General features: G+C 45.2%; 2 protein-coding genes across 3 annotated transcripts in view; one reads left to right on the top strand and one right to left on the bottom strand.

Moving 5' to 3' along the window:
* Window positions 1-445: 445 nt before the first annotated feature.
* SMIM19 (small integral membrane protein 19) lies at window positions 446-23,134 on the bottom strand. 2 transcript variants are annotated; one of them, XM_038747489.1, is made up of 5 exons: window positions 22,983-23,134; window positions 10,149-10,307; window positions 6,177-6,314; window positions 2,666-2,790; window positions 446-1,938 (listed from the first exon to the last, which is right to left on the bottom strand). In XM_038747489.1, the coding sequence occupies exons 3-5, from the start codon at window positions 6,308-6,310 to the stop codon at window positions 1,874-1,876; spliced, it is 324 nt and encodes a 107-aa protein (XP_038603417.1). In that variant the 5' UTR covers window positions 6,311-6,314; window positions 10,149-10,307; window positions 22,983-23,134; the 3' UTR covers window positions 446-1,873. The 2 variants fall into 2 exon arrangements, with proteins under 2 accessions (XP_038603417.1, XP_038603418.1); XM_038747490.1 differs by lacking the exon at window positions 10,149-10,307 and having other exon boundaries at window positions 22,983-23,110.
* Window positions 22,991-24,621, top strand: part of SLC20A2 (solute carrier family 20 member 2) — a 126,392-nt gene continuing 124,761 nt past the window's right edge. Inside the window, exon 1 of the mRNA XM_038747486.1 lies at window positions 22,991-23,069. The gene's annotated coding sequence lies outside the window, so the exon portion shown is untranslated. The remainder of the gene's footprint in view (window positions 23,070-24,621) is intronic.

Below are 24,621 nucleotides of genomic sequence, written 5' to 3' on the forward strand. Positions count from 1 at the left end.
CCATTTCCCCTATCTAATTAATTATCTATTAACTAATTAACTATCAGGCCTTCATCCTTCACCCATCCTCATCTCCAGTGGGGAACAAGGCTATGCTCCATGATGGTAGGTGGCAAGATGATGGAGGGGGGAATACAATTTCCATCTGTCTGCCTCTATATTTTGCCACCCTCTACCCCATTTTGAGCTCCAGATAAACCAGCTTAATCTCACACTTCTACTCAATGATCGGACCAGGAAAATATCCTGAATTGTCCTCTGAGAATATTTTATTTCAGAGCTTTAATGAAAACTAGCCCTCAGACTGGCTCCTGCCTCTTTTCTACAAAGGGATGCTTTGTTCACAGTCCTCGGGCTAGCTTGTAATCCATAAATGAACACTTGAATCCAGACTCTTCTGGGAACTCTCTTTTGGCAAGGGAATGCATATCTGGCACAGATCACATCAGAGGGTATTTTTTAATTTAACTGAAAAAGTAATCAGGATTTCCTGTATTAAGTGACTTGTTACAAACCCATATTACTTGTTCATCTTCAAAGCTGTATTAGGCAATAACGCCCATTTTTGAAGATGTTTCATCATTAACAGACTTTACTGAGTATCAACTAAGTGCAAAGCAATGTAGTAGGTGTGGAGGGCATTTACAAAGAAGAAAAAGTCAGGACTCCCAACCAATTTCATGGGGGAAACAAGCAAATATGACACGACAAAAATATATTGAGAGCACACTAGCACAAATATAATAACAACATATATATAAGGGTGGTAGGCAGAGACATGAATGCTTGAGAAGTTGTGGATGATACAATTGAAGTAGCAGGTGATAAAAGATTTCTTGCAAGAGGAGTTTTTAACAAGTTCTTGAAGAAAGGGCAAGGTTTTTGACAAAGGAAGGAGGTGGGCATAAGAAATGGGTCTGAGGCAATAAGGTATTTTCTGTAATATTAATTCCCTGGGATACATGGGATAAGATTAGAAAATCACATTCTTATAGCAGTTGGTTTTTGGTCTTAAAATCAACAAAAGAATCGAGTCACAGACTGAATTAAATGGATAGTTCTACTTTAACAGATAAACATCCACAGCACTCACTAAAAAAAAATGGATATCTTCCTAATTGCTTTCAAATTTTTTACACATATAATGCCAGAAGTGCCCTCCTGAAACCTGAATTAAATGTATGATTTCTGGAGTCCATACCCAATCACTGTGAACCCTCAAAGGGGGCAAAAAGAGACCAAGATTGGGGTAGGACCTGGGACTACGCTAAAAGGAAAAAAGGACGTAGGTACCCGAAAGTGCTAAATATTAAAACAGGTTCTGTTTCATGGAGAACATACAGAAGGTTTACAGTGACTGAGGTTCTGTCAAATTGATAGTTAAATACCTGCCTCTTTCTTATTCATGTAAAGGACTTTATCGGTCTCATCGTCAATACAACATTAACTATGACCATCTCTAAGACATCAGGAACTTTTCCAAGGGCTCCACTCTCATACTAATGAAAAATACCTACAGTGGCATGGATTTGACTGTCAGGACTTTGGCTTCTGAAGACGCCTCGTTTTCATCCTTGACTTTCAATCTGGTCTTTAACTAGATGACCAATTGTTAAAATTATACAACTCCCCAGAACAAACAAAACTCTATTAGCCAAAAAGTCAGAGGGCCATGTTTTGTTTTTACTTAGGGCCTCTGTCCTTTTCAAGACTGTAGTAAATTACTGGCACCTGCAAAGCAGTCAAGAATAGAAGATGTACAAAATATGGTTTTTATGCAGAATTGTAAAGGAATTGGTACTGCTATGCTCTTGTTAAAATAACCGAGATCTGCTTTGCTGCTGAACTTTTGGCAGAAAGTTCTTGAAGTTCTTCATTCCAGGGAAAGCTGCACACTATCAGCCTGGTTCTGTGGCTGCTGAGAGTCATATTTCCTGGCTGTAAATACAAATAAAGACAAAGTCATTTGTGTGTTTAAGTACATTCTGCAGGGGACATCAATTGTTTGTTTTTTGAATTCCTTTACTGTTAAAATATACTTCTGTTATTGTGTTCCAGGTTAAAGACTGAATAGTCTGGGGGTTAAACTGGAATAAATTCTACTCTCAGGATGAAAGCTAATTTCCACCCAACTCCACATCTTAGTAGATGGCTGTTTTCTATATCTCTATCATTATGTCCCTTGAATTCTAATAACTTTAAATCCCTCCTAAACTCTTACTAAATCAGGTAAATTATCTGCATATAAGGAATTGGCTCGCTTTTCAAATTATAAATCCTGAAAGATTTAATTACTTGATATAGATGTTACCAATATAAATGAGAAGCAACAAACCCTGGGGAACAAGATTCATGATTTTGGATTCTGTTGGCATGATTAAGAATGTTCATTAACATATAGATCTTTCAATTAACTTGGAACAGTTTTAAATGAAACCCAGAGGAATCACAGCTCTAAAGAGCAATTAAGAAGATGTACTTCTGGCCTTATGTGATTTACTACTTCTGCTCTAAAATCTTGTCCCTAATCTTCTTCTAAAACTTTTAAAAAAATGATGAGAGTAAAATTTCCGGGACTAATTCTACTTCTGTGATTCTTCGGTCAACTGCAGCCAATCCCAGGTAATCATTTTATAATGTTTATCGAAAGGCCGGCCGTACTTACAGATAGAATACATTTCTAACTGCTGTCTTAAACGGATTTTGCTCATTGTGTCGTAAAAGTTCGGTTCTGGCAAGGTTTCTGTTGTAGGAGGCACACTGAATATTCTCATTATTTTTCTTTTATTCCTAAAATAAAATAAAACAGTAATTTAAAACATGCAGAGGGGGGCTCGAAAGACTACTGATTTATGTTTACAGATTTAGTGATTCCCTTGCCCACCGTGAACATGAGAGATGACTGAAAAGTCCAACGATCCTTCCCATGCTTTTTGCCTCTCTCTGCAGCGGAGTGGGATGGGAGGCAGGAAAAAGAGATCAGGAAGGGCTGGCCCAGGGAACCGTGGTAGAGACCTGGCAATGGGGAGGTGGGAGGAGGTAGACAGAACTGGGAATTCCCATTCCTACAACCAATTCTCTCATCCTTCCCAACTATCTCTCAAGAGGCGATCTCCTGCCTTGCTTTCAAAATCTAGTCCTTCTACTGGTGCCTCTGATCACATCTCTTCTTACCTTCAAAATCACTTGTTTCCACCTTTCTTCCCCCTTGAACTGTCATCATCTGATCACTCTCTAATGGCTCCTTTCTCCTTGCCTTTAAACATGCTCAAGTCTCCATACTAAAGACACTTTTCCTTTTCCCTGCTGCACCCTCCAGCTATCATCCTATTGCCCTGCTCCCATTCCTGTTCAAACTTCAGGAACTGGCTGTATCCACCTTTTGGTTCCAAATTCCCTTCTTGACCCACTACAATCTGGTTTTCTCCCCCTTTCCCTCTCCGAGATCACCGATGACCTCCTCCTCACCATTTTTTTTAAATGGTCTTTGTTAAGCACTTACTATGTGCCAGGCAGTGTTCTAAGCACTGAGGTCGATAGAAGCTAACCAGGTTGGACACAGTCCCCGTCTTACATGGGGCTCACAGTCTTAACCCTCATTTTACAGATGAGATAACTGAGACACAGAGAAGTTAAATGACTTGCTCAAGGTCACACAGCAGACAAGTGGCGGAGCCTTCTAACTCCCAGGACCATGCTCTATCCACTAGACCATGCTGCTTCCCATTGTCTCACTGCCCTTTCTCCATCCTAATCCTCCTTGACCTTTCAGCCCCTATAATACTGCGGGCCCCCTCCAGGAACACTATCTAATCTCGGTTTCACTGACACAGTTCTCTCCTGGTTTGATCGCTCATTCCCGATCTCCTTTGCTGACTCCTTTTCCATTGCACCTCCTAAATGTGCGTGTCCTCCATGCTTTCTTCTGAGTCCTCTATTCTCCTCTATTCTTCCCACGAGATACTCACTCCCTTGGGGAGCTCATCTGTTCCCATGGCTTCAACTTCCCCCTCTATGCATACAAGTCCAAAATCTACCTCACTAGTCCCCCAACCAGTAATCTTGGATTTCCTCCTACCTGTAAGACCTCCCTACCTGGTTGCCAAGCTAGCACTTCAGGCTCAATATGTTGAAAACTGAACTCCTCATTTTACCTTCTGTCTCCACCACTTAACCTTCCCACCAACATCCTGCCTGTGCCTGAGGCTTGCATCCTTGATTTATCACTTTCTTTCAACTTTCACATTTAGTCAATCAATCATTCATATTTATTGAGAGCCCATTTTATGCAGAGCACTCTGCTACTAAGCACTTAGGAGAGTACAATATAACAGAATTGGTAGACATGTTCCTTGCCTAATATATGGCTAAATCCTGTGGTTTCTTCTTCCACTGAGGGCAGGAATTGTTATTATATTGCATGATGTACACTATATATATACATATTATATATATATAAATAACTTTATTATATTGTACACTTTCAAGTGCTTAGTATAGTGCTCTGCACAAAGTAAGCCCTCAATAAATACCACTGATCGATTGATTCTACAACACTTTCAGGATCTACCCCTTCCTCTCCATTCAAATGACCACCACCTTGATCTGGGCATTTGTCATATTCCTACTTGACTACTGTATCAGCCTTCTCGTTGGTCCCCCGGCTTCTAACCTTGCCCCTCTATGCCTTATACTTAACTTTGTTGTTTGGATCATCTTTCTAAATGTTGTTCCGCACATGTCTTTCCAAACGTCAAAAACCTCCTGTGGTCCCCCCATAAATCTCTGCATCAAACGGTAATTTCTGACCATTGGCCCTCTCCCTCTTTCCTATCTCCACTCTCTTCTGACCACAGTCCAACTCACATTCTCCACTCCTCCCAAGATCACCTTTTCACTGTACCTCATTCTCAACCCTCCCACCTCTGTCCCTGGCTTAGGACCAACAGACCATACCTTATCCCTGCCTGGAATTTCCTCCCCTTTCAAATCCCCCAAACCATAGCTCTCCCCACCTGCAAAACTCTTTGGAAATTCTACGTTTCCAGGAGGCTTTCCCTAATTAATTTTTCTCCTCTCCAGGTCCCATCCTCCCTATGATCTTTTTAGTGCTTTGGTACCTACTACTTCTTTCGCTTTTGTACATACCCTTTACTACTATTCACACACTATTCCGAACACTTCTTCCCCGTATGTGTAAATTACTTTACATCTGTCTCCAGTTACCATCTGTAAGTTCTTTGTGTGGGTAGACATTGTGTCTTCCATTTCTTTGTACTCTCCCAAGTGCCTAAAACAATGCTTTGCACAGAGTAGGTGTCTGATCAATTCTACCAGTTGATTGTATGGGTAGTTGCTATTCCAGAAGGTTCACTGGAGTTGTTAGCCTTATTGTCAGGGACAGTGACTGCATTACCTGGATTAATGCCCACATGTGAACACATACAGAAGTGTGGCTCAGATCCCCAGGACGTGGCCCGCTTTGGGCTGGGATTCAGTCGGGCCAAGGTTTCACCGTTTCGGACGTGGTTAAAAGCTGGAAGTCTGGATGATGGGCCCTCTACAAACACAACGTTTTTCACCTGGTCTGGCCCCAACCAAATCCAAGGCTACGAGGCCTTGACCCTCCTTCATCCTGGCCCAACTAGCCCGGGAAAGATGTCATGTAATCCGTGCCAAAACTGTATGTGCAAAAAAAGATTATCCTTTTTTTCTTAAACTAAAAATAGCAATTAACTAAGTGCCCAGGGTAGCAAAATGATGAATCAAATCCAATCTGCACATTCCAATAATTTAGTTTTTAAGCTGTACTTATTGAATCGTATCAGGAAAAACTATTGGCAAAATCCCCAATCGAGTGCTGGTTGATACTGCCCTTAAGATCCAAGCAGATTCAGGGAAATGTTTTCAATCTTCCAAGAGTTTTTGGGTTCAGATGCAGCCTCCTTATTAGGACTAACCCCATGTTTGGTTTCCTATCAGCCACCAACACTGAGACAAAACAATGTCTTGGGCCAATATAATGCAGGACACTTCGGAAACACTTGTGTTGGCATTTTCACAGCTGGAATTAGTTGTTTTGCTACACATCTTTAGATATATTCCTTGCTTCAGAATCTTACTGAGATGTGCAAATTTCAAATTTCGTTTCTACCCAGATATATTCAGAAACTCACCTCCTAGCATACATGAACAGAGCAAAGCTAACAAGAATCACTATCAAGTAAACATTGGTTGCTTCATTCCAGGCCTCGTGAACAGTGTAATCAATAGATCCATCGTCACCCATTACTCCATAACCTCCGACCATGGTGCTGTTTAAGAAAAAGGAAGAAAAAAGGGCAAATGTATCTTAGTTTTTCTCGACACACAAAAACCTAACACATGTTAGTTTCCAATGGGTTTCTTTTTATTACGGTTGGCTACTGCTGAATTTTACAACACGTGTCTACTCTTCCTTGACTTTCTTTGATTTTTATCCGTGCTTTTGGCTTATTCTTGTGTCAATATTGGTAAAGGGATGGAGACTGAAATAGCAAGGGTGTGTGTTTCCTAAAAAGTCACCGAGTCCCATCTCCAGTGGCCACAAAATGCCATCCCAAAGGGACGAGGCTGCAAAATTGAAGGCAGGAGTACTCCCATTCTAAATGACCACGATACATAAAATCCAGAGCTACATCAACCATTAATTGCTGGCATAGGCCCATAAGCATCTCCTGTCTTTAGGTCTAATCGCTGTAGGGAATTCAATTCTCTGATCTCAAGCTGAAAGCCACCTTCACTGCTCTACCTGAAAGCAGGAGAGAATAGTGGGTGGTTGAAAAGGCTGTCTAAATTTGGCTAAAATCTCTGCCCTTCTACCTCACCCCGGTTTCCTGCTGCACTAGAGTGGAACAGAGAAGCTCCCATTCAGTTGCTGCCTTGCTTTGCTTCTCCCAGTTTTCCTGCGTTTCCCTGAACACAAACTGAAAGCCAGATTTTCTGCTCTTTTCAAATGGTTGCACAGTATAGAAGGTTGCTAAATCCAGCTAAAAATTCTGCCCTCCTACTTCATTCTGATTTTGGGCTGTTTTTGGAAGAAGCAGAGAAACCCCTGAGAATTGTACGGTCCCCCACGACCTAAATTTTTGGGATTAAAAAATCCTGTATCGATTTTTCAGAGAAGCAGATGAACTTTGACAAATGATTCCTAAGACCCTAACAGAGGAATTCAAATGTATGCAGAGGTGTTCAGAAGGACTTAACCCATTTCAGGGTGCTTTATGCTGAAGAGAAAAAGGCTTCAGGCAATCTAAATTGGGGCACGTTTTTCACTAAATTTGAAAAACTACTACAACAGCCAGCAGAGCAAGCTACTGAAGCTTCCTACAAAGACAAATAATCTTATTACAACTCCTTACTTGGTTAATCTTGTGATGTTATTGCTTTGAATTAAGCATTGATGCGAGTAAGCGCTCAATAAATAAGATTGATTGATGTTAATGATTTTAATTTCTTCAACTGAGAATAATAGTTTAGTAATGTTTAATGTTGCCAAATATTGCATATAAAAGAGTTTCATATTTCACATACATGCAAATATAGAGGAAAGCTTACCCTACGATACAGCAGGTTGATAAAAACCCATGGTTTGGATACAGACTTTGTATTTCTTTGCAGTAAATTGGGGTCATCATCATCATCAATCGTATTTATTGAGCACTTACTATGTGCAGAGCACTGTACTAAGTGCTTGGGAAGTACAAATTGGCAACATATAGAGACAGTCCCTACCCAACAGTGGGCTCCAGTTTGCACTATCTTCAAAATTTTGGATTAATCACAATAACAAGTAAGTCTTTGGGAAATTTTCAAGTACAGAAGGAGCCTAACTCTCCTGATGTTTTATGATCCAGTACATAAATTTCTGGAGCTTTACCTAGTTTTTGTCCCTAGGCCAAATTTAGTCAAAAGAAACTACTATAAAGATGTCTCATAAACTGTCTTCTGATAAGGAGCCAAGCTATGACCACTTCATGAAGGAAAAATATTATCCACACAATGTTACCAAAAAGGAACATTAAATCCTCAAAATGTACTAAAGATGTTCAATTAAATATATTTATAAAAATTTTTGAATTCACGCAGAAAGTCAAGGAAACCAAGAAAAATCTAGCACTTTACCTCATTGCCAATTTAAATGTCTGACCATTTTTTCTTAAAAATCTCCCATAGGATTTAGTCTATTTCACATCATTTATATGGGCTGCTTTCCCATTTCCCTGCTAATTTGCCCAACCATGGTGGTCTAGTACATGGAGCATGGGCTTGAGGATCAGAAGGACCTGGGTTCTAATTCCAGCTCTGCCACTTGTCTGCTGTGTGACCTTGAGCAAGTCACTTCACTTCTCTGTGCCTCAGTTACCTCATCTGTAAACTGGGGATTAAGAATGTGAGCCCCATGTGGGACAAGGACAGAGACTGTGTCCACCCTGATTAGCTTGTATCCACCCCAGCGCTTAGAACAGGGCTTGACATGTAGTAATCACTTAACAAATACCATTATTATTATCCCATAACATTAATATTTCTATTTCCGTTCATTTGATTTCTTAGAGTATGGGGCCTTGGTGGCCATGAACCTTCTCTAGTTCTCTTTTCCATTGCTTAGAATGGTGTTTTGTACATAGCTGCATAGTAAGTACTTCTACTCCTACTTCATTCAAGTATTTGTTCAGTGGTTTCCTCCTGAGTGTTTGTACTACTCCCCATTCAAGCAATCAGTCAAAGGTATTGATTGAATGTTAACTGTGTGCAGGACACTATACTAAGTGCTTGGAAAAGTTCAATATATTAAAGTTGGAAGCCCCACAAGGGGTTTACAGTATACAGAGGGAGACAGACATTAAAATCAATTACAGATAGGGGAAATAGAGAATAAGGCTATGTACATAAGTGCTGTGGGGATGAGGTGAGTATCAAAGTGTTTAAGGGGTGCGCAGCCAAGTGTATAGTGGATGGGGAGGGCGGATGGGGGAAATGAAGGCTTCTCCCTCTGGCTTTCGCAATCTGTAAATAATTTCTTGTTGGTTTCCTTCAGATTGTACATCCTTGAGGACAAGGAATGAGTATCTTGCTACTATCACACTCACCCAATTGCTTAGTACAGTGCTAGCAGTCAGAAGGAGCACAATAGAACCCCTGAGTGGTAGATTGTGCGATCAGATGTGCTCTGAAATTCCTTCCTTCCCCAATTCTTGAGACAGCATCTATTCTTTTACTGCTGAGAGCTCTAGAAATTAAATCTGTTACGTGGTGATTTTTTGTTGTTGTTTGGTGAATTAGATTTCTGACGCCTCTTAAACAATGCACCCACAGGTAGCTGTGCACTCAAGAGTTGGTCGGTCACTTAGGTTGTCTGCACATGCAGAAAGGAGTAATATTGTAGAGACACTTGTAATGTAGAAAAACTTGTATATGAATCATTGACAGAGACTTAAATACATTCCCAATTTTTGAAATTAGCTATTTTCATTTAAACCTACTTTTAATCTAATCCCCCACCCACCCACCCACAAATCTTGATTAATTGCCCCCAGGTAATTTCTTTTAAAACTGAAAAATCCATGCCTAAATGCTACCTCTCCTCTATTCTTAATTCAGTTAGGAGACACTCGAGCTCAGGTTTTTCTGTTTCTAATACAGCAAGTACAGTGAACTACATTTAAAGATGAAATATGTGATCACCGCTGCTCCCGAGTTGGGAAATTTGACTTTACCGTTGCTTAAACCCCCAGTTGCTCTGGGGTAATTGCATTACACAAAGCCTTTAGCTTCAGTACGTGGGCAAAGTGTTCAAGGGCATTCCCATCAGCCCAGGCCTAGTCAGTTAATGTTTCAGTGACATTCCCGATGTGGTCGGGCGTGAAAATGCTGTTAACCGGCTGGATCACAGCCACAGCGGTGTGCCGTAAAAGATCCTCCAGGCGGGTCTGCTTGAAAGCTGGCCAGCGAGTTGCAGGGAAAGAAAGAACGGGAAAAAATACAAGACGCAGGGAGAAAAGGGGCTGGTTTTCGGACATCTCCCAATTGCCTTGGGGCTTTCAGGAGGACTTTGTCGAGGCTTTCCGGCAAGAACTTGTCTACCCTGCCGATAATACTCCACCTACCTCTGGGCAGAGCTGAGTTTTCCTCAGGGTGACTCTGGGAAGCCTCGGTTTGCTGTGCTGCTGCTGGAAGCTGGCTGCTTCTCTGTTTTCTCATCTGTTGTGGCCTGGGATTCGGCTAGAAGAGGTTTTCCGTGCGGTGAAGTTTTCTCTCAGCTTACCCTACACGTAGAGTGAAAGGAGGCCGGGGTAAACTAACCTGGGGTGAATTCGGTCCAAAGCCTATCTGTGTCTCTTCCCTGAGCAAAGGCTTTTAGACCATGCACTCCAGCCATGGGACTCTGAGCGTATGATAAAGAGCTCTGTGCGTATCTGTGATAATTCCTGGGTTCACGTTGACAAAACCTCAGCCTTTGTATCTCTTTGTTGATACCCCTTCCACGCGTGATGTTGATTAAACACTGCTTTGGCCATCACTCTGTTCAGGAGTATAGTTCAGCCACGGTGACCCATGCCTTTGCAGTTAGCAATGGGATCCTGGCCCTTGCCCCTTGGACTGTAAGCCCGTTGTGGGCAGGGAATGCGTCTGTTATATCGTTACACTGTACTCTCCCAAGAGCTTAGAACAGTGCTCTGCACACAGCAAGCAATCAATCGTATTTATTGAGCGCTTACTGTGTGCAGAGCACTGTACTAAGCGCTTGGGAAGTACAAGTTGGCAACATATAGAGACAGTCCCAACGCAACAGTGGGCTCACAGTCTAGAAGGGGGAGACAGAGAACAAAACCAAACATATTAACAAATAAATACAGTTGACTGACTGACCCTGCATTGCTACAAATACAGGATGGTTCCTATTCTTGTGATATTTAGTCCTTGCTCAGTACTCTAGAGCTAATAGGCCCCACACTCAGTAAGCCTGGGCTTCTGAGTCCAATAGGTACTTGGCTAGAACCTCATTTAGGGTTCTCAAAGGTGCAGTTTGGTGTGCGCCACACTATAATAATAACTACAATAGTGCTATTTATTTGGTACTTAGTTCGTGCCAAGCAATGTACTAAACACTGGAGTAGATATAATATAACCAGGTTGGATATGGTCCCTACCCCATCCGGGAATCACAGTCTAATGGCCCAGACTGAGCCCTTCCTTCCTCTCCCCCTCGTCCCCCTCTCCAACCCCCCCATCTTACCTCCTTCCCTTCCCCACAGCACCTGTATATATGTATATATGTTTGTACATATTTATTACTCTATTTATTTATTTTACTTGTACATATCTATTCTATTTTATTTTGTTAGTATGTTTGGTTTTGTTCTTTGTCTCCCCCTTTTAGACTGTGAGCCCACTGTTGGGTAGGGACTGTCTCTATATGTTGCCAATTTGTACTTCCCAAGCGCTTAGTACAGTGCTCTGCACATAGTAAGCGCTCAATAAATACGATTGATGATGATGATGATAATGGAAAAGGGGAATAGGTATCTTTTCCCCATTTTTACAGATGAGGAAATTGAGGCGCAGAGAAGTGGCTTGCTCAAGATCACACAGCAAACAAGTTGTGACACCAGGATTAGAACTCAGGTTGCCTTATCCCTAGGCCTGTGTTCTTACGGGATCATTAGGTGTAGGGGGAAAAAGAGGGAGCCGTGATTTTTGGGGAGAAGTGATGGGGCAGACTTTCCAGAAAGCTTAAGAGGCCGGAAAGCCACCGTCTTGGGGTTTTCTGTAGCCCTGATGGGAAAACTGTAAGTTCTTGTCAGAGATATACGATGACTGAGGCTGGGAGTCCAGCTCAAAAAACCGTGGGGGTGATTCCTCACATAACCTCCATAGCCGGCATCTGTCGTGTGACAAATTAGCTCTAGGAGGGCCCACCTGGACAATCTCTACTTCAAAAATGAGGAGGTAAATTAATTTTGCCATGGACGACATGACATGACACACCTGTTTCTTTTGATACTGTGTCCAGACAGATTTGTCTCATCAGAATAACATTCCCTAACCCTCCCACTTCATTTTATCCTAAATGCGCTGTTAGTGAAAGCACTTGTTGTTAGAGAAGCAGCGTGGCTCAGTGGAAAGAGCACGGGCTTTGGAGTCAGAAGTCATGGGTTCAAATCCCAGCTCCGCCAATTATCAGCTGTGTGACCTTGGGCAAGTCACTTAATAATAATAATTGGCATTTGTTAAGCGCTTACTATGTGCAAAGCACTGTTCTAAGTGCTGGGGAGGACACAGGGTGATCAGGTTGGCCCACGTGGGGCTCACAGTCTTAATCCCCATTTTACAGATGAGGGAACTGAGGCCCAGAGAAGTTAAGTGACTTGCCCAAGATCACAAAGCAGACAGTTGGCGGAGCCGGGATTCGAACCCATGACCTCTTAACTTCTCTGGGTCTCAGTTCCTTCATCTGTAAAATGGGGATGAAGACTGTGAGCACAGTCTTATTCAAGGTCACACAGCACACAAGTGGCAGAGCTGGAATTAGAACCCAGATCCTCCTGATTCCCAGGCTTGTGCTTTATTCATTAGGCACAGTTCCACAGTTCCCCGTGGAACAACCCGATCACCTTGTATCCTCCCCAGCGCTTACAAGAGTGCTTTGCACATAGGAAGCGCTTAACAAATGCCATTATTATTATTGTTCTCGGACAGCTGGGTATATTGACTGCCTGCTGTGTGCACAGCACTGTACTAAGCACTGGGAAAAGGTATAAGGAAGCAAAGGTAAATACGGCTCTTGGTCCGCAAGGGGGTCACAGTCTTAGAAGCAGTGTGGCTTAGTGGAAAGAGCAGGGGCCTGGGAATCAGAAGGACCTGGGTTCGAATCCTGATTCTGCTGCCTGTCTGCTGTATGACTTGGGCAAGTCACTTAACTTCTCTGTGCCTCAGTTACCTCTTCTGCAAAATGGGGGTTAAGACCGTGAGCCCTATCTAGGACATGGACCTGATTATCTTGTATCTACCCTGACGCTTAATACAGTGCCTGGCACATAGTAAGCACTTAGCAAATACCATTAAAAAATAAGAGGGAGAGGGGTTTGGTGACAGACACAGAGGGAAATATTGAAATGATAAGGACATCAAAACAACACAGGGTCATGAGAATAATGATAAAAATCAGTAAGAGCACTAGCTCGTTCTGGCTAAAGAAGTGGTTTTTCAGATTCCTCACCACTCCAACAGTCACAATTTTCTGGCCACGAAAGTACGTACACTGCCATTGTGTCTTCTGCCGGGCAGAACCACCCTCTTTGTATTTGAACCTGGGAGATTTCAGTCCACGCGAAGGAAGTTCTAATCTAATTTCCACGGTTTAGTCAGGTCTTACTGACCTTTCTGCATTAAGCGACTACTTGCTTATAGTTCAAGCTCAAATTTCCTTTTTCATTATTTACATGGGAGAGAAGAAAGCAAGAAGAGAGGAACCAAGGCAAGGACTAAGTTAGAAACAAAAGGTACCAGGCAGCAACCAACATGGCTTTTTAAGAATAAATTATGAGAGGCAGCACGGCCTAATGAATAAAGCACAAGCCTGGGAATCAGGAGGATCTGGGTTCTAATTCCGGCCCTGCCACTTGTGTGCTGTGTGACCTTGAATAATTCACTTCTTTGTGCCTCAGTTCCCTCGTCTGCAAAATGAGGACTAAGACTGGGAGTCCCATGCGGGGCAAGGACTGTGTCCAACCTGATTAGCTTGCATCTATCGCAGTGCTTAGTACAGTACCTAGCGCATAGTAAATCCTGAACAAATACCGCAAAAAAGTTAAGCCGGAAAAACTGAACGTCTTCTATGATGGCGATAGGTCACATCAAGCAAGGGAGAAGCAATATATTTAATCTATCTAAACTTCAGTAAGACTTTTGATTCCACCCAACACTGTGTCCTTACTGATGCGCTGACCAAGAATGATATTGTCCAAATTACTATTAAGTGGTTGCACTCTTAGCTTGAGGGTCTTGCCCACTGAGCAATCAGCAGTGGCTGACAGGTAATATTGAGTGGCATTTCCAGTCCTCCATTCAAGTCATCAAATGACGCTAAATGGTACTGGGTTGGCTAACGCTTTACAAGATGGAAATATAATTTGATGACTAATTCGAAAAACGGGCCTGGAAAAAACATAATAATGGACTGGGAAAGATGGGTAAGCCACAGGTATGATGGAAAAAGATTTAGGAGCCAAACCTAATCACATTAGGTGAATCGGCAATGCAATAGACTGTAAGCTCGGTGTGGACGGGGAATGTACATTGTACTCTCCCAAACGTTTGGTGCAGTGCTCTGCACACAGTAAGCACTCTATAAATACCAATGACCGAATGATTAAAAAGTAGTTGAACAGATTTTGCTTTGTATGGCTAGGATGGAAAATTTAGGGAGGGTTGGGGAAGGCTGGGAGAGAGAGACATGGTGGTTGCAGTTCCTTTCCCTTCCCTTCCGCACAGCACCTGTATATATGCATATATGTTTGTATATATTTATTACTCTATTTATTTACTTATTTATTTTACTTGTACATATCTATTCTATTTATTTTATTTTGTTAGTATGTTTGGTTTTGTTCTCTGTCTCCCCCTTCTAGACTGTGAGCCCACTGTTGGGTAGGGACTGTCTCTATATGTTGCCAACTTGTACTTCCCAAGCGCTTAGTACAGTGCTCTGCACATAGTAAGCGCTCAATAAATACGATTGACGATGATTACTCTATTTATTTATTTATTTATTTTACTTGTACAGATCTATCCTATTTATTTTATTTTGTTAGTATGTTTGGTTTTGTTCTCTGTCTCCCCCTTTTCGACTGTGAGCCCACTGTTGGGTAGGGACTGTCTCTATATGTTGCCAACTTGTACTTCCCAAGCGCTTAGTACAGTGCTCTGCACATAGTAAGCGCTCAATAAATACGATTGACGATGATTACTCTATTTATTTATTTATTTATTTTACTTGTACATATCTATTCTATTTATTTTATTTTGTTAGTATGTTTGGTTTTGTTCTCTGTCTCCCCCTTTTCGACTGTGAGCCCACTGTTGGGTAGGGACCGTCTCTCTATGTTGCCAACTTGTACTTCCCAAGCGCTTAGTACAGTGCTCTGCACACAGTAAGCGCTCAATAAATACGATTGATTGATTGATTGCAGTTGTGTCTGTGGATTCTGAGTTATAAGGAACCTGAAATTCTGCTCCTAGTAACCTGTAAGTTGTTGTTTGTTTTTGTTTGGTGTATTTGTCCATGTCTTATGTTGTCTTAATGTTTTGGTTCAACTCTTCTCAAGTGTCTGCCACCGGTCCCCTCTCCCCTTTTACTTTCATAGACTGTAAGCCTTTTGTGCATCATGGACTGTTTCGAATTTCCACCTATAGATTCCTTCCCAGGGCTTGGTACGGTGTTCTGTTCAAAGCACTTTATACTCTTACTACCACTATCATCATCATCATCAATCGTATTTATTGAGCGCTTACTGTGTGCAGAGCACTGCACTAAGCCCTTGGGAAGTCCAAGTTGGCAACATAGAGAGACGGTCCCTACCCAACAGCGGGCTCACAGTCTAGAAGGGGGAGACAGAGAACAAAACCAAACGTACTAACAAAATAAAATAAATAGAATAGATATGTACAAGTAAAAGAAATAGAGTAGCAAATATGTACAAACATATATACACTACCAAACAAGGAGTGAGAGACAGCAGAGATGATAGTTGGGTATAAGGGAGACACACATCGAGGCCCACGTTCAGAGATGTGCAGCCTCGGAGACACACCTTGACAGAAACTACTGATCCATACGAATGTCCTCGGGGAAAATGGATTGGGGGAGATGTGGCAATAGACGAAGAGACGTTAAACAGTGGTTTGTGGCTGCTGCCCCTGGCATAGTTATTGCCTGACTGAAGATCCCACGACGGAGTCCTTAGGAGCAGGCACGGAAAACCGTTTATCCAATTATTGAGTCAAGAGTGGAGTTGTTTAGCCTCTTTTGTCACTGCCCACTCTGCTCTGCTTTGTGCTGCTCACCCAGAAATTCCTCACCGCCCAATCCGCTCTCTCCCTCTTATCCACTCTCTTTTCCCACTATATCCCAGCTCACGCATTTCATTACTCTCGGATAATCTACTCACAGAGCCTCAATCTCATCTTTCCTGCCACCAACCTCTTGCTTACAACCTCTGTGCTGCCCAGAACTCTCTCTCCTAGGCATCTGGAATAATCTAGGAATATAATATAATTATTATTATATTATATATATATATATATCTGTATCTAGGAATAATATATATATATAATATATATCTAGGAATATTATTATTATTATTATCTGACAGAATATCTTCAAAGCCTTTCTGAACTCAATCTCCTCCAGGGGTCCTTCCATGATTAATCCTTCCTCTCCCCACACTATATTCCCAACAGACTTCATTAGAGAAGCAGCATGGCCTAGTGGTTACAGCACGGGCCTGGAAATCCGCTGTGTGACCTTGGGCAGGTCACTTTACTTGTCTGCGCCTCAGTTTCCTCATCTGCAACATATTAATGATAATGATGACGGTATTTATTAAGCGCTATGTGCAAAGCCCTGTTCTAAGTGCTGGGGAGATTACAAGGTGATCAGGTTGTCCCACGGGGGGCTCACAGTCTTAATCCCCATTTTACAGGTGAGGTAACTGAGGCCCGGAGAAGTGAAGTGACTTGCCCAAAGTCACCCAGCTGACAGTTGGCGGAGCCGGGATTTGAACCCATGGCCTCTGACTCCAAAGCCTGGGCTCTTTCCACTGAGCCACGCTGCTTCTTCAAGCATGGGGATTCAATATCCGTTCTCCCTCCTCCTTGGACTTTGAGCCCCAAATACTTGTATCTTTCCCTTGTATCTTTCTGCAAGAGAAGCAGCGTGGCTCAGTGGAAAGAGCATGGGCTTTGGAGTCAGAGGTCATGGGTTCAAATCCCTGCTCCGCCAACTGTCAGCTGGGTGACTTTGGGCAAGTCACTTAACTTCTCTGTGCCTCAGTTCCCTCATCTGTAAAATGGGGATTAATCAATCAGTCGATCAATCAATCGTATTTATTGAGCGCTTACTGTGTGCAGAGCACTGTACTAAGCGCTTGGGAAGTACAAGTCGGCAACATATAGAGACAGTCCCTACCCAACAGCGGGCTCACAGTCTAAAAGGGGGAGACAGAGAACAAAACCAAACACACTAACAAAATAAAATAAATAGGATAGATATGTACAAGTAAAATAAATAAATAAATAGGCTGTGAACCCCCTGTGGGACAACCTCATCACCTTGTAACCTCCCCAGCGCTTAGAACAGTGCTCTGCACATGGTAAGCGCTTAATAAATGTCATTATTATTATTTCCCAGTGCTTAGAAAGATGCTTGGCACTTCGTAAGTGCTTAACAAATGCCATAATTATTATCAGCACTTCCAGCTACCTAAGCACCTGGTACTCACAACCCCACCCCTCTGCTCCCATAGCACTTAATGTGCATAGTTTTCACATCTATTCCTTTCTGCTATCTGTAATTTATCTTCCCATTCCAGAAGGCCATTAAGGAGGGAAGAGACAACTTTGTCTCCTAATGGAGAACCCGGTGATTTTGATGCCTATGTAGTGACAGCAAGGAAGGGAACAGAAGCCAACTGTAACCACTGGCTTCCTTCCCGTGTTGGCTGGTATACTGTCATTATTGATGGTGATGGGTCTCCCATCAGAATCACAGGCGAGCCTCAATTCTGTCACTTCTGCTGCGTTTCGAGATATATGTAGAAGTTGAGGCGTGAGAGACACGTGCCCGACAGGGCATGGGTTTCCAAACACCAGTGTCCAAAGAGCTCATTTTAAGATTGGCCGTCAGTACGTATTTAAAAATCTTCCTCTGGCCGCTTCTGGAGCGGGTCCCCATGCTGAATTCTCCATAAAAGATGGCCTAAATATTTTCCTCTAGCCACTTCTGGAGTCATAATAATAATGTTGGCATTTGTTAAGCGCTTACTATGTGCAAAGCACTGTTCTAAGCGCTGGGGGAGATGCACGGTGATCGGGTTGTTCCACGTGGGGCTCACAGTCTGAATCCCCATTTTACAGGTGAGGTAACTGAGGCTCAGAGAAATTAAGAGACTTGCCCAAGGTCACACAGCAGACATGTGGCGGAGCCGGGATTCGAACGCATGACCTCTGACTCGAACCATGACCTCTTTTAGACTGTGAGCCCACTGTTGGGTAGGGACTGTCTCTATATGTTGCCAATTTGTACTTCCCAAGCGCTTAGTACAGTGCTCTGCACATAGTAAGCGCTCAATAAATACGATTGATGATGATGACTCCAAAGCCCGGGCTCTTTCCACTGAGCCACGCTGCTTCTCTGTGGGTCCCAATGCTGAATTCTCCATAAAAGATGGCCTTGGGAATTTATATCGGGCGACCACACTGTCCTTCTTCCTCTCTGAGCGCTCCTTCTCAGTCTCATCCGCTGCTTCTTCCATTTCTCTTCCCCTGACTGCTCTGGACTCCTTAGTTTTTTTTTTTGCTAGACAATCACACTCCTGGGGAGCTCATAAATTAGCTTCGCTTCAGCTACCCCCTCTAGGTGGGTTACTCCCAAATAATAATAATGATGGCATTTCTTAAGCGCTTACTACGTGCAAAGCACTGTTCTAAGCGCTGGGTAGGTTACAAGGTGATCAGGTTGTCCCTCGTGGGGCTCACAGATTTAATCCCCATTTTCCAGATACTGAGGCACAGAGAAGTGAAGTGACTTGCCCAGAGTCACACAGCTGACAATTGGCGGAGCCGGGATTCGAACCCATGACCTCTGACTCCAAAGCCCGGGCTCTTTCCACTGAGCCACGCTGCTTCTCTGTGGGTCCCAATGCTGAATTCTCCATAAAAGATGGCCTTGGGAATTTATATCGGGCGACCACACTGTCCTTCTTCCTCTCTGAGCGCTCCTTCTCAGTCTCATCCGCTGCTTCTTCCATTTCTCTTCCCCTAACTGCTCTGGGCTCCTTTTTTTTTGCTTGACAATCACACTCCTGGGGAGCTCATAAATTAGCTTTGCTTCAGCTACCACCTCTAGGTGGGTTATTCCCAAATCTTTGTGCATGACCATACTACAGGGAACAGAGAGAGATGACCAGCGAGTGAATTTCAGACCCAATTTACTCTGGTCTCCCATTCCCACTTTTTGCTTCCCAAAGGCCTTGCTCCGCACAAGAATCCACAAGCAGTGGCAGAAGAAGCGTCCTGCCTTCAGGACATCTCCATCTGGATGTCTGCCCGCCATCTAAAACTCAATATGTCCAAGACTGAACTCCTCATCTTCCTTCCCAAACCGTGCCCTCTCCCTGACCTTCCCGTCACTGTAGACAGCACTACCATCCTTCCCGTCTCACAAGCCCGCAACCTTGGTGTCATCCTCGACTCCGCTCTCTCGTTCACCCCACACATCCAATCCGTCACCAAAACACGCCGGTCTCACCTCCGCAACGTCGCCAAGATCCGCCCTTTCCTCTCCATCCAAACCGCTACCCTTGCTGGTTCAATCTCTCATCCTATCCCGACTGGATTACCGCATCAGCCTCCTCTCTGATCTCCCATCCTCCTGTCTCTCCCCACTTCAGTCTACACTTCTCGCTGCAGTTTTTAAGCGCCTAGTATGTGTAAAGCACTGTTCTAAGCCCTGGGGTAGATACAAGGTAATCACGTTGTCCCACGTGGGGCTCACACACTTAATCCCCATTTTCCAGATGAGGTCACTGAGGCCCAGAGAATAATAATGATAATGATGATGATGGCATTTATTAAGCGCTTACTATGTGCCGAGCACCGTTCTAAGCACTGTGAGCCTTTTAGACTGTGAGCCCACTGTTGGGTAGGGGCTGTCTCTATATGTTGCCAACTTGTACTTCCCAAGCGCTTAGTACAGTGCTCTGCACACAGTAAGCGCTCAATAAATACAATTGATTGATTGCCCAGATCATCTTTCATCATCATCATCATCAATCGTATTTATTGAGCGCTTACTGTGTGCAGAGCACTGTACTCAGCGCTTGGGAAGTACAAGTTGGCAACATATTGATTGATTGATTGCCCAGATCATCTTTCATCATCATCATTATCAATCGTATTTATTGAGTGCCTACTGTGTGCAGAGCACCGCATTAAGCGCTTGGGAAGTACAAGTTGGCAACATTGATTGATTGATTGCCCGGATCATCTTTCATCATCATCATCATCAATCGTATTTATTGAGTGCCTACTGTGTGCAGAGCACTGTACTAAGCGCTTGGGAAGTCCAAGTTGGCAACATATAGAGACGGTCCCTACCCAACAGCAGGCTCACAGTCTAAAACGGGGAGACAGAGAACAAAACCAAACATACTAACAAAATAAAATAAAATAAAATAAAATGGCAGAAACGCTCTGGGCATGTTACTCCCCTCCTCAAAAATCTTAGTACATAGCACAGTATTGTAGTAGTTGCCTAGTACAGTGCTTGGCACATAGTAAGCGCTTATTATTACTATTATTAAGTAGAGGAGCAGAGATTGGAACCCAGCTCCTCCTTATTCCCAGGCCAGTGCTTCTCCAGTTTTAGGAATTGCGCCCATCCATGCAAACTGGACTGAGGAAGAGAGCAGCATTGGGGAAAGTTCCTCCTGGAAAAAAGAATTCCCAAGGGCACCAGCTTATTTCACCCAACCTCCGCCTCTGGCTCCCAGCTTTTGGAGGGCCCAGGACGACAGCTCCATGAGCTCCCTTGGCCTTTCAGGCCTTTCAGCCCCCCTCCCCACCACCCCCACTCACTCCCTTTACTCTACCCGCCCCACATATTTATAATTTTATTTATATTAGTGATGTGTGTATATCTATAATTCTATTTATTTATATTGATTACATTGATGCCTGTCTACTTGTTTTGATGCCTGCCTCCCCCCCCTTCTAGACTGTGAGCCCGGTATGGGCAGGGATTGTCTCTATTTAATAATGATGGCATCTGTTCATTCATTCATTCAGTCATTCACCCAATCGTATTTATTGAGCGCTTACTGTGTGCAGAGCATTGGACTAAGCGCTTTGGGAGGTACAAGTTGGCAGCATATAGAGACAGTCCCTACCCAACAGCGGGCTCACAGTCTAGAAGGGGGAGACATATTTGCCAAGCACCGTTCTTAACGCTGGGGTAGATACAAGGTAATGAGGTTGGTCCACGTGGGGCTCACAGTCTTCATCCCCATTTTACAGATGGGGTAACTGCGGCCTAGAGAACTGCGGGGAGGGGGCGGGGCCTAGCACGGATGGGCGTGGCTTAGCAGGGGAGGGCGGGGCCAGCATGGAGGGGAGAGGCATTGAGAAGCAGCGTGTCTCAGTGGAAAGAGCCCGGGTTTTGGAGTCAGAGGCTGTGGGTTCAAATCCACCCTCCGCCAGCTGTCAGCTGTGTGACTTTGGGCAAGTCACGTAACTTCTCTGTGCCTCAGTTCCCTCATCTGTCAAATGGGGATGAAGACTGTGGGCCCCCCGTGGGACAACCTCATCACCTTGCATCCCCCCCTCAGAGCTTAGAACAGTGCTTTGCACATAGTAAGCGCTTAACAAATGCCATCATCATCATTAACGTCTCCGTCTGTTGACAACTTGGACTTCCCAAGCGCTCGGTACAGTGCTCTGCACACAGTAAGCGCTCAATAAGTACGATTGATGATGATGATGATTGATTGATTGATTAACCGGGAGGGGGAGGGGCTTAGCAGGGAGTGGCGGAGAAGCAGCGTGGCTCATTGGGAAGAGCCTGGGCTTTGGAGTCAGGGGTCACAGGTTCAAATCCCGGCTCCGCCAATTGTCATCTGTGTGACTTTGGGCACGTCACTTAACTTCTCTGTGCCTCAGTTGCCTCATCTGGAAAATGGGGATTAAGACTAGGAGCCCCCTGTGGGACCACCTGATCACCTTGTAACCTCCCCAGCGCTTAGAACAGTGCTTTGCACATAGTAAGCGCTTAATAAATGCCATCATTATTATTATTATTATAATAGCAGGGAGGGGCGGGGCTTAGCAGGGGGCGGGGCTTAGCGAGGAGAGGTTCGGCAGGGGTGGGCGGGGCTTAGCGGCGAGGGCGGGGCTTAGCTGTGAGGTGAGGGGCGGGCTGATCGGGAGGGCGGGGCTTAGCGGAGTGGGCGGGGCTTAGCACGAGGGGCGGGCGGGGCTTAGCACGAGGGGCTCAACAAGGAGGGGCGGGGCCAGCTAATGAGGGGCGGGGCCAGCTAATGAGGGGCAGGGCTTAACAGGGAGGGGGCTCATCGGGAACCGGGGGCTTAGCAGGGGTGGGCGGGGCTTATCGGGAGGCGAGGCTTGGAAGGGTGGGCGGGGCTTATCGGGAGGGCGGGGCTTAGCAGGGAGAGGAGGAGCTTAGGAGGGGTGGACGGGGCTTATCGGGAGGTGAGGGCTCAGCGGGGTGGGCGGGGCTTATCGGGAGGGCGGGGCTCAGCGGGTGGGCGGGGCTTATCGGGAGGGCGGGGCTCAGCCGAGGAGGGGTGGGCGGGGCTTACCGAGAGGGCGGGGCTCGGCCGAGGAGGGGTGGGCGGGGCTTATCGAGAGGGCGGGGCTTAGTAGGGGTGAGCGGGGCTTAGCGGGGGCGAGGTTTAGCGGGGAGGGGCGGGGCTTATTAGGGGCGAGGTTTAGCGGGGAGGGGCGGGGCTTATGAGGGGCGGGGCTTAGTGGGGTGGGCGGGGCTTGGCAGGGGTGGGCGGGGCGGCGAGGTCCCGGACCCCAGGGGTCTCCGGCTGGGGAGGAGGAGGGAGCGAGGGGGCGGGGCCCGGAAGCGGCGGTGCCGGCGGCGGCGGCAGTCCCGCGTGCAGGGAGGGCCGGGAGGGCCGTCCGCGGTTGTCACTCACGGTCCCCGCCGAGCCGTCAGTTCCCGCCGGGCCCGGGCGTTTCCGGAGCGGAGCCTAGTGCACGGACGGCGGAGGAGCCGCGGGCAAGTGAGTGGACTCGGCTTCCCCGGGGCCCTTCCTGACCCGGACCCTCCGCGCGCGCGCGCGCACGCACGCGCTCGGGCGCCCCCCCTCCTTTCCCGCGTGCGTCATCGCCCCGCCCCCGGGGTGAGGGGGGGGGGAAGCGGGCGCGCGCCCGGAGCCTGCTGCGCGCGCACCCCGGCCTCCTGCGCGCGCACCCCGTCGCCCTCCGCGCTCCCGGCGCGGAGCCCTGAGGAGAAGGCGGCCGGCCGGCCGGCGCCATGCTGAGGGGAGCGGGACCCGTGGTCGTCGTCGTCGTCGTCCGTCTCCCCCTGCTCTACGCTCGGAGCCCGTTCGTTCATTCATTCCTATAGGCGAATGAATGAATGATGGTATCCGTGAAGCGCTTACTACGTGCCGAGCGCTGTTCTGAGCGCCGGGGACGTGACGAGGTGATCCGGTTGGTCGCCCCACGTGGGGCGCACGGTCTTCATCCCCGTTTGACAGATGAGGGAACTGAGGCCCGGAGAAGCGAAGTAATGATGATAATAATGATGATAGCATTTATTGCACATAGTAAGCGCTTAATAAATCCATTATTATTATTATTATTATTGCGCTGGGGAGGTGACAAGGTGATCCGGTTGGTCGTCCCACATGGGGCGCACAGTCTTCATCCCCGTTTGACAGATGAGGGAGCTGAGGCCCGGAGAAGTGAAGTAGTAATAATAATAATAATGATAATAGCATTTATTGCACATAGTAAGCGCTTAATAAATCCATTATTATTATCATTATTGCGCTGGGGAGGTGACAAGGTGATCCGGTTGGTCGCCCCACATGGGGCTCCCAGTCTTCATCCCCGTTTGACAGATGAGGGAACTGAGGCCCGGAGAAGCGAAGTAATAATAATAATAATGATGATAGCATCTATTGCACATAGTAAGCGCTTAATAAATCCATTATTATTGTTATTATTGCACTGGGGAGGTGACAAGGTGATCCGGTTGGTCGTCCCACGGGGGGCTCCCAGTCTTCATCCCCGTTTGACAGATGAGGGAACTGAGGCCCGGAGAAGTGAAGTAGTAATAATAATAATAATAATAATGATAATAGCATTTATTGCACATAGTAAGCGCTTAATAAATCCATTATTATTATCATTATTGCGCTGGGGAGGTGACAAGGTGATCCGGTTGGTCGTCCCACGGGGGGCTCCCAGTCTTCATCCCCGTTTGACAGATGAGGGAACTGAGGCCCGGAGAAGTAAAGTGATAATAATAATAATGATGATGATAGCATTTATTGCGCATAGTAAGCGCTTAATAAATGCCATTATTATTATTATTATTATTGTTGTTATTATTACGCTGGGGAGGTGACAAGGTGATCCGGTTGGTCGTCCCACATGGGGCTCCCAGTCTTCATCCCCGTTTGACAGATGAGGGAACTGAGGCCCGGAGAAGTGAAGTAGTAATAATAATAATAATAATAATAATAATGATAATAGCATTTATTGCACATAGTAAGCGCTTAATAAATCCATTATTATTATCATTATTGCGCTGGGGAGGTGACA

The sequence above is a fragment of the Tachyglossus aculeatus genome, chromosome 5 (assembly GCF_015852505.1).
Source record: "Tachyglossus aculeatus isolate mTacAcu1 chromosome 5, mTacAcu1.pri, whole genome shotgun sequence".
In the NCBI taxonomy this organism is placed as follows: Eukaryota; Metazoa; Chordata; class Mammalia; order Monotremata; family Tachyglossidae; genus Tachyglossus; species Tachyglossus aculeatus.

What these genes read in the sequence shown, in the direction of transcription:
- SMIM19 (XM_038747489.1), bottom strand. Translation starts at nt 6,310, where the DNA reads ATGGTCGGAGGTTATGGAGTAATGGGTGACGATGGATCTATTGATTAC. An exon ending in CTGTTCATGTATGCTAGGAG is followed by an intron (nt 2,791 to 6,176) that starts GTGAGTTTCTGA and finishes ATTTTATTTTAG; the next exon opens with GAATAAAAGAAAAATAATGA. An exon ending in GTTAGAAATGTATTCTATCT is followed by an intron (nt 1,939 to 2,665) that starts GTAAGTACGGCC and finishes TTGTATTTACAG; the next exon opens with CCAGGAAATATGACTCTCAG.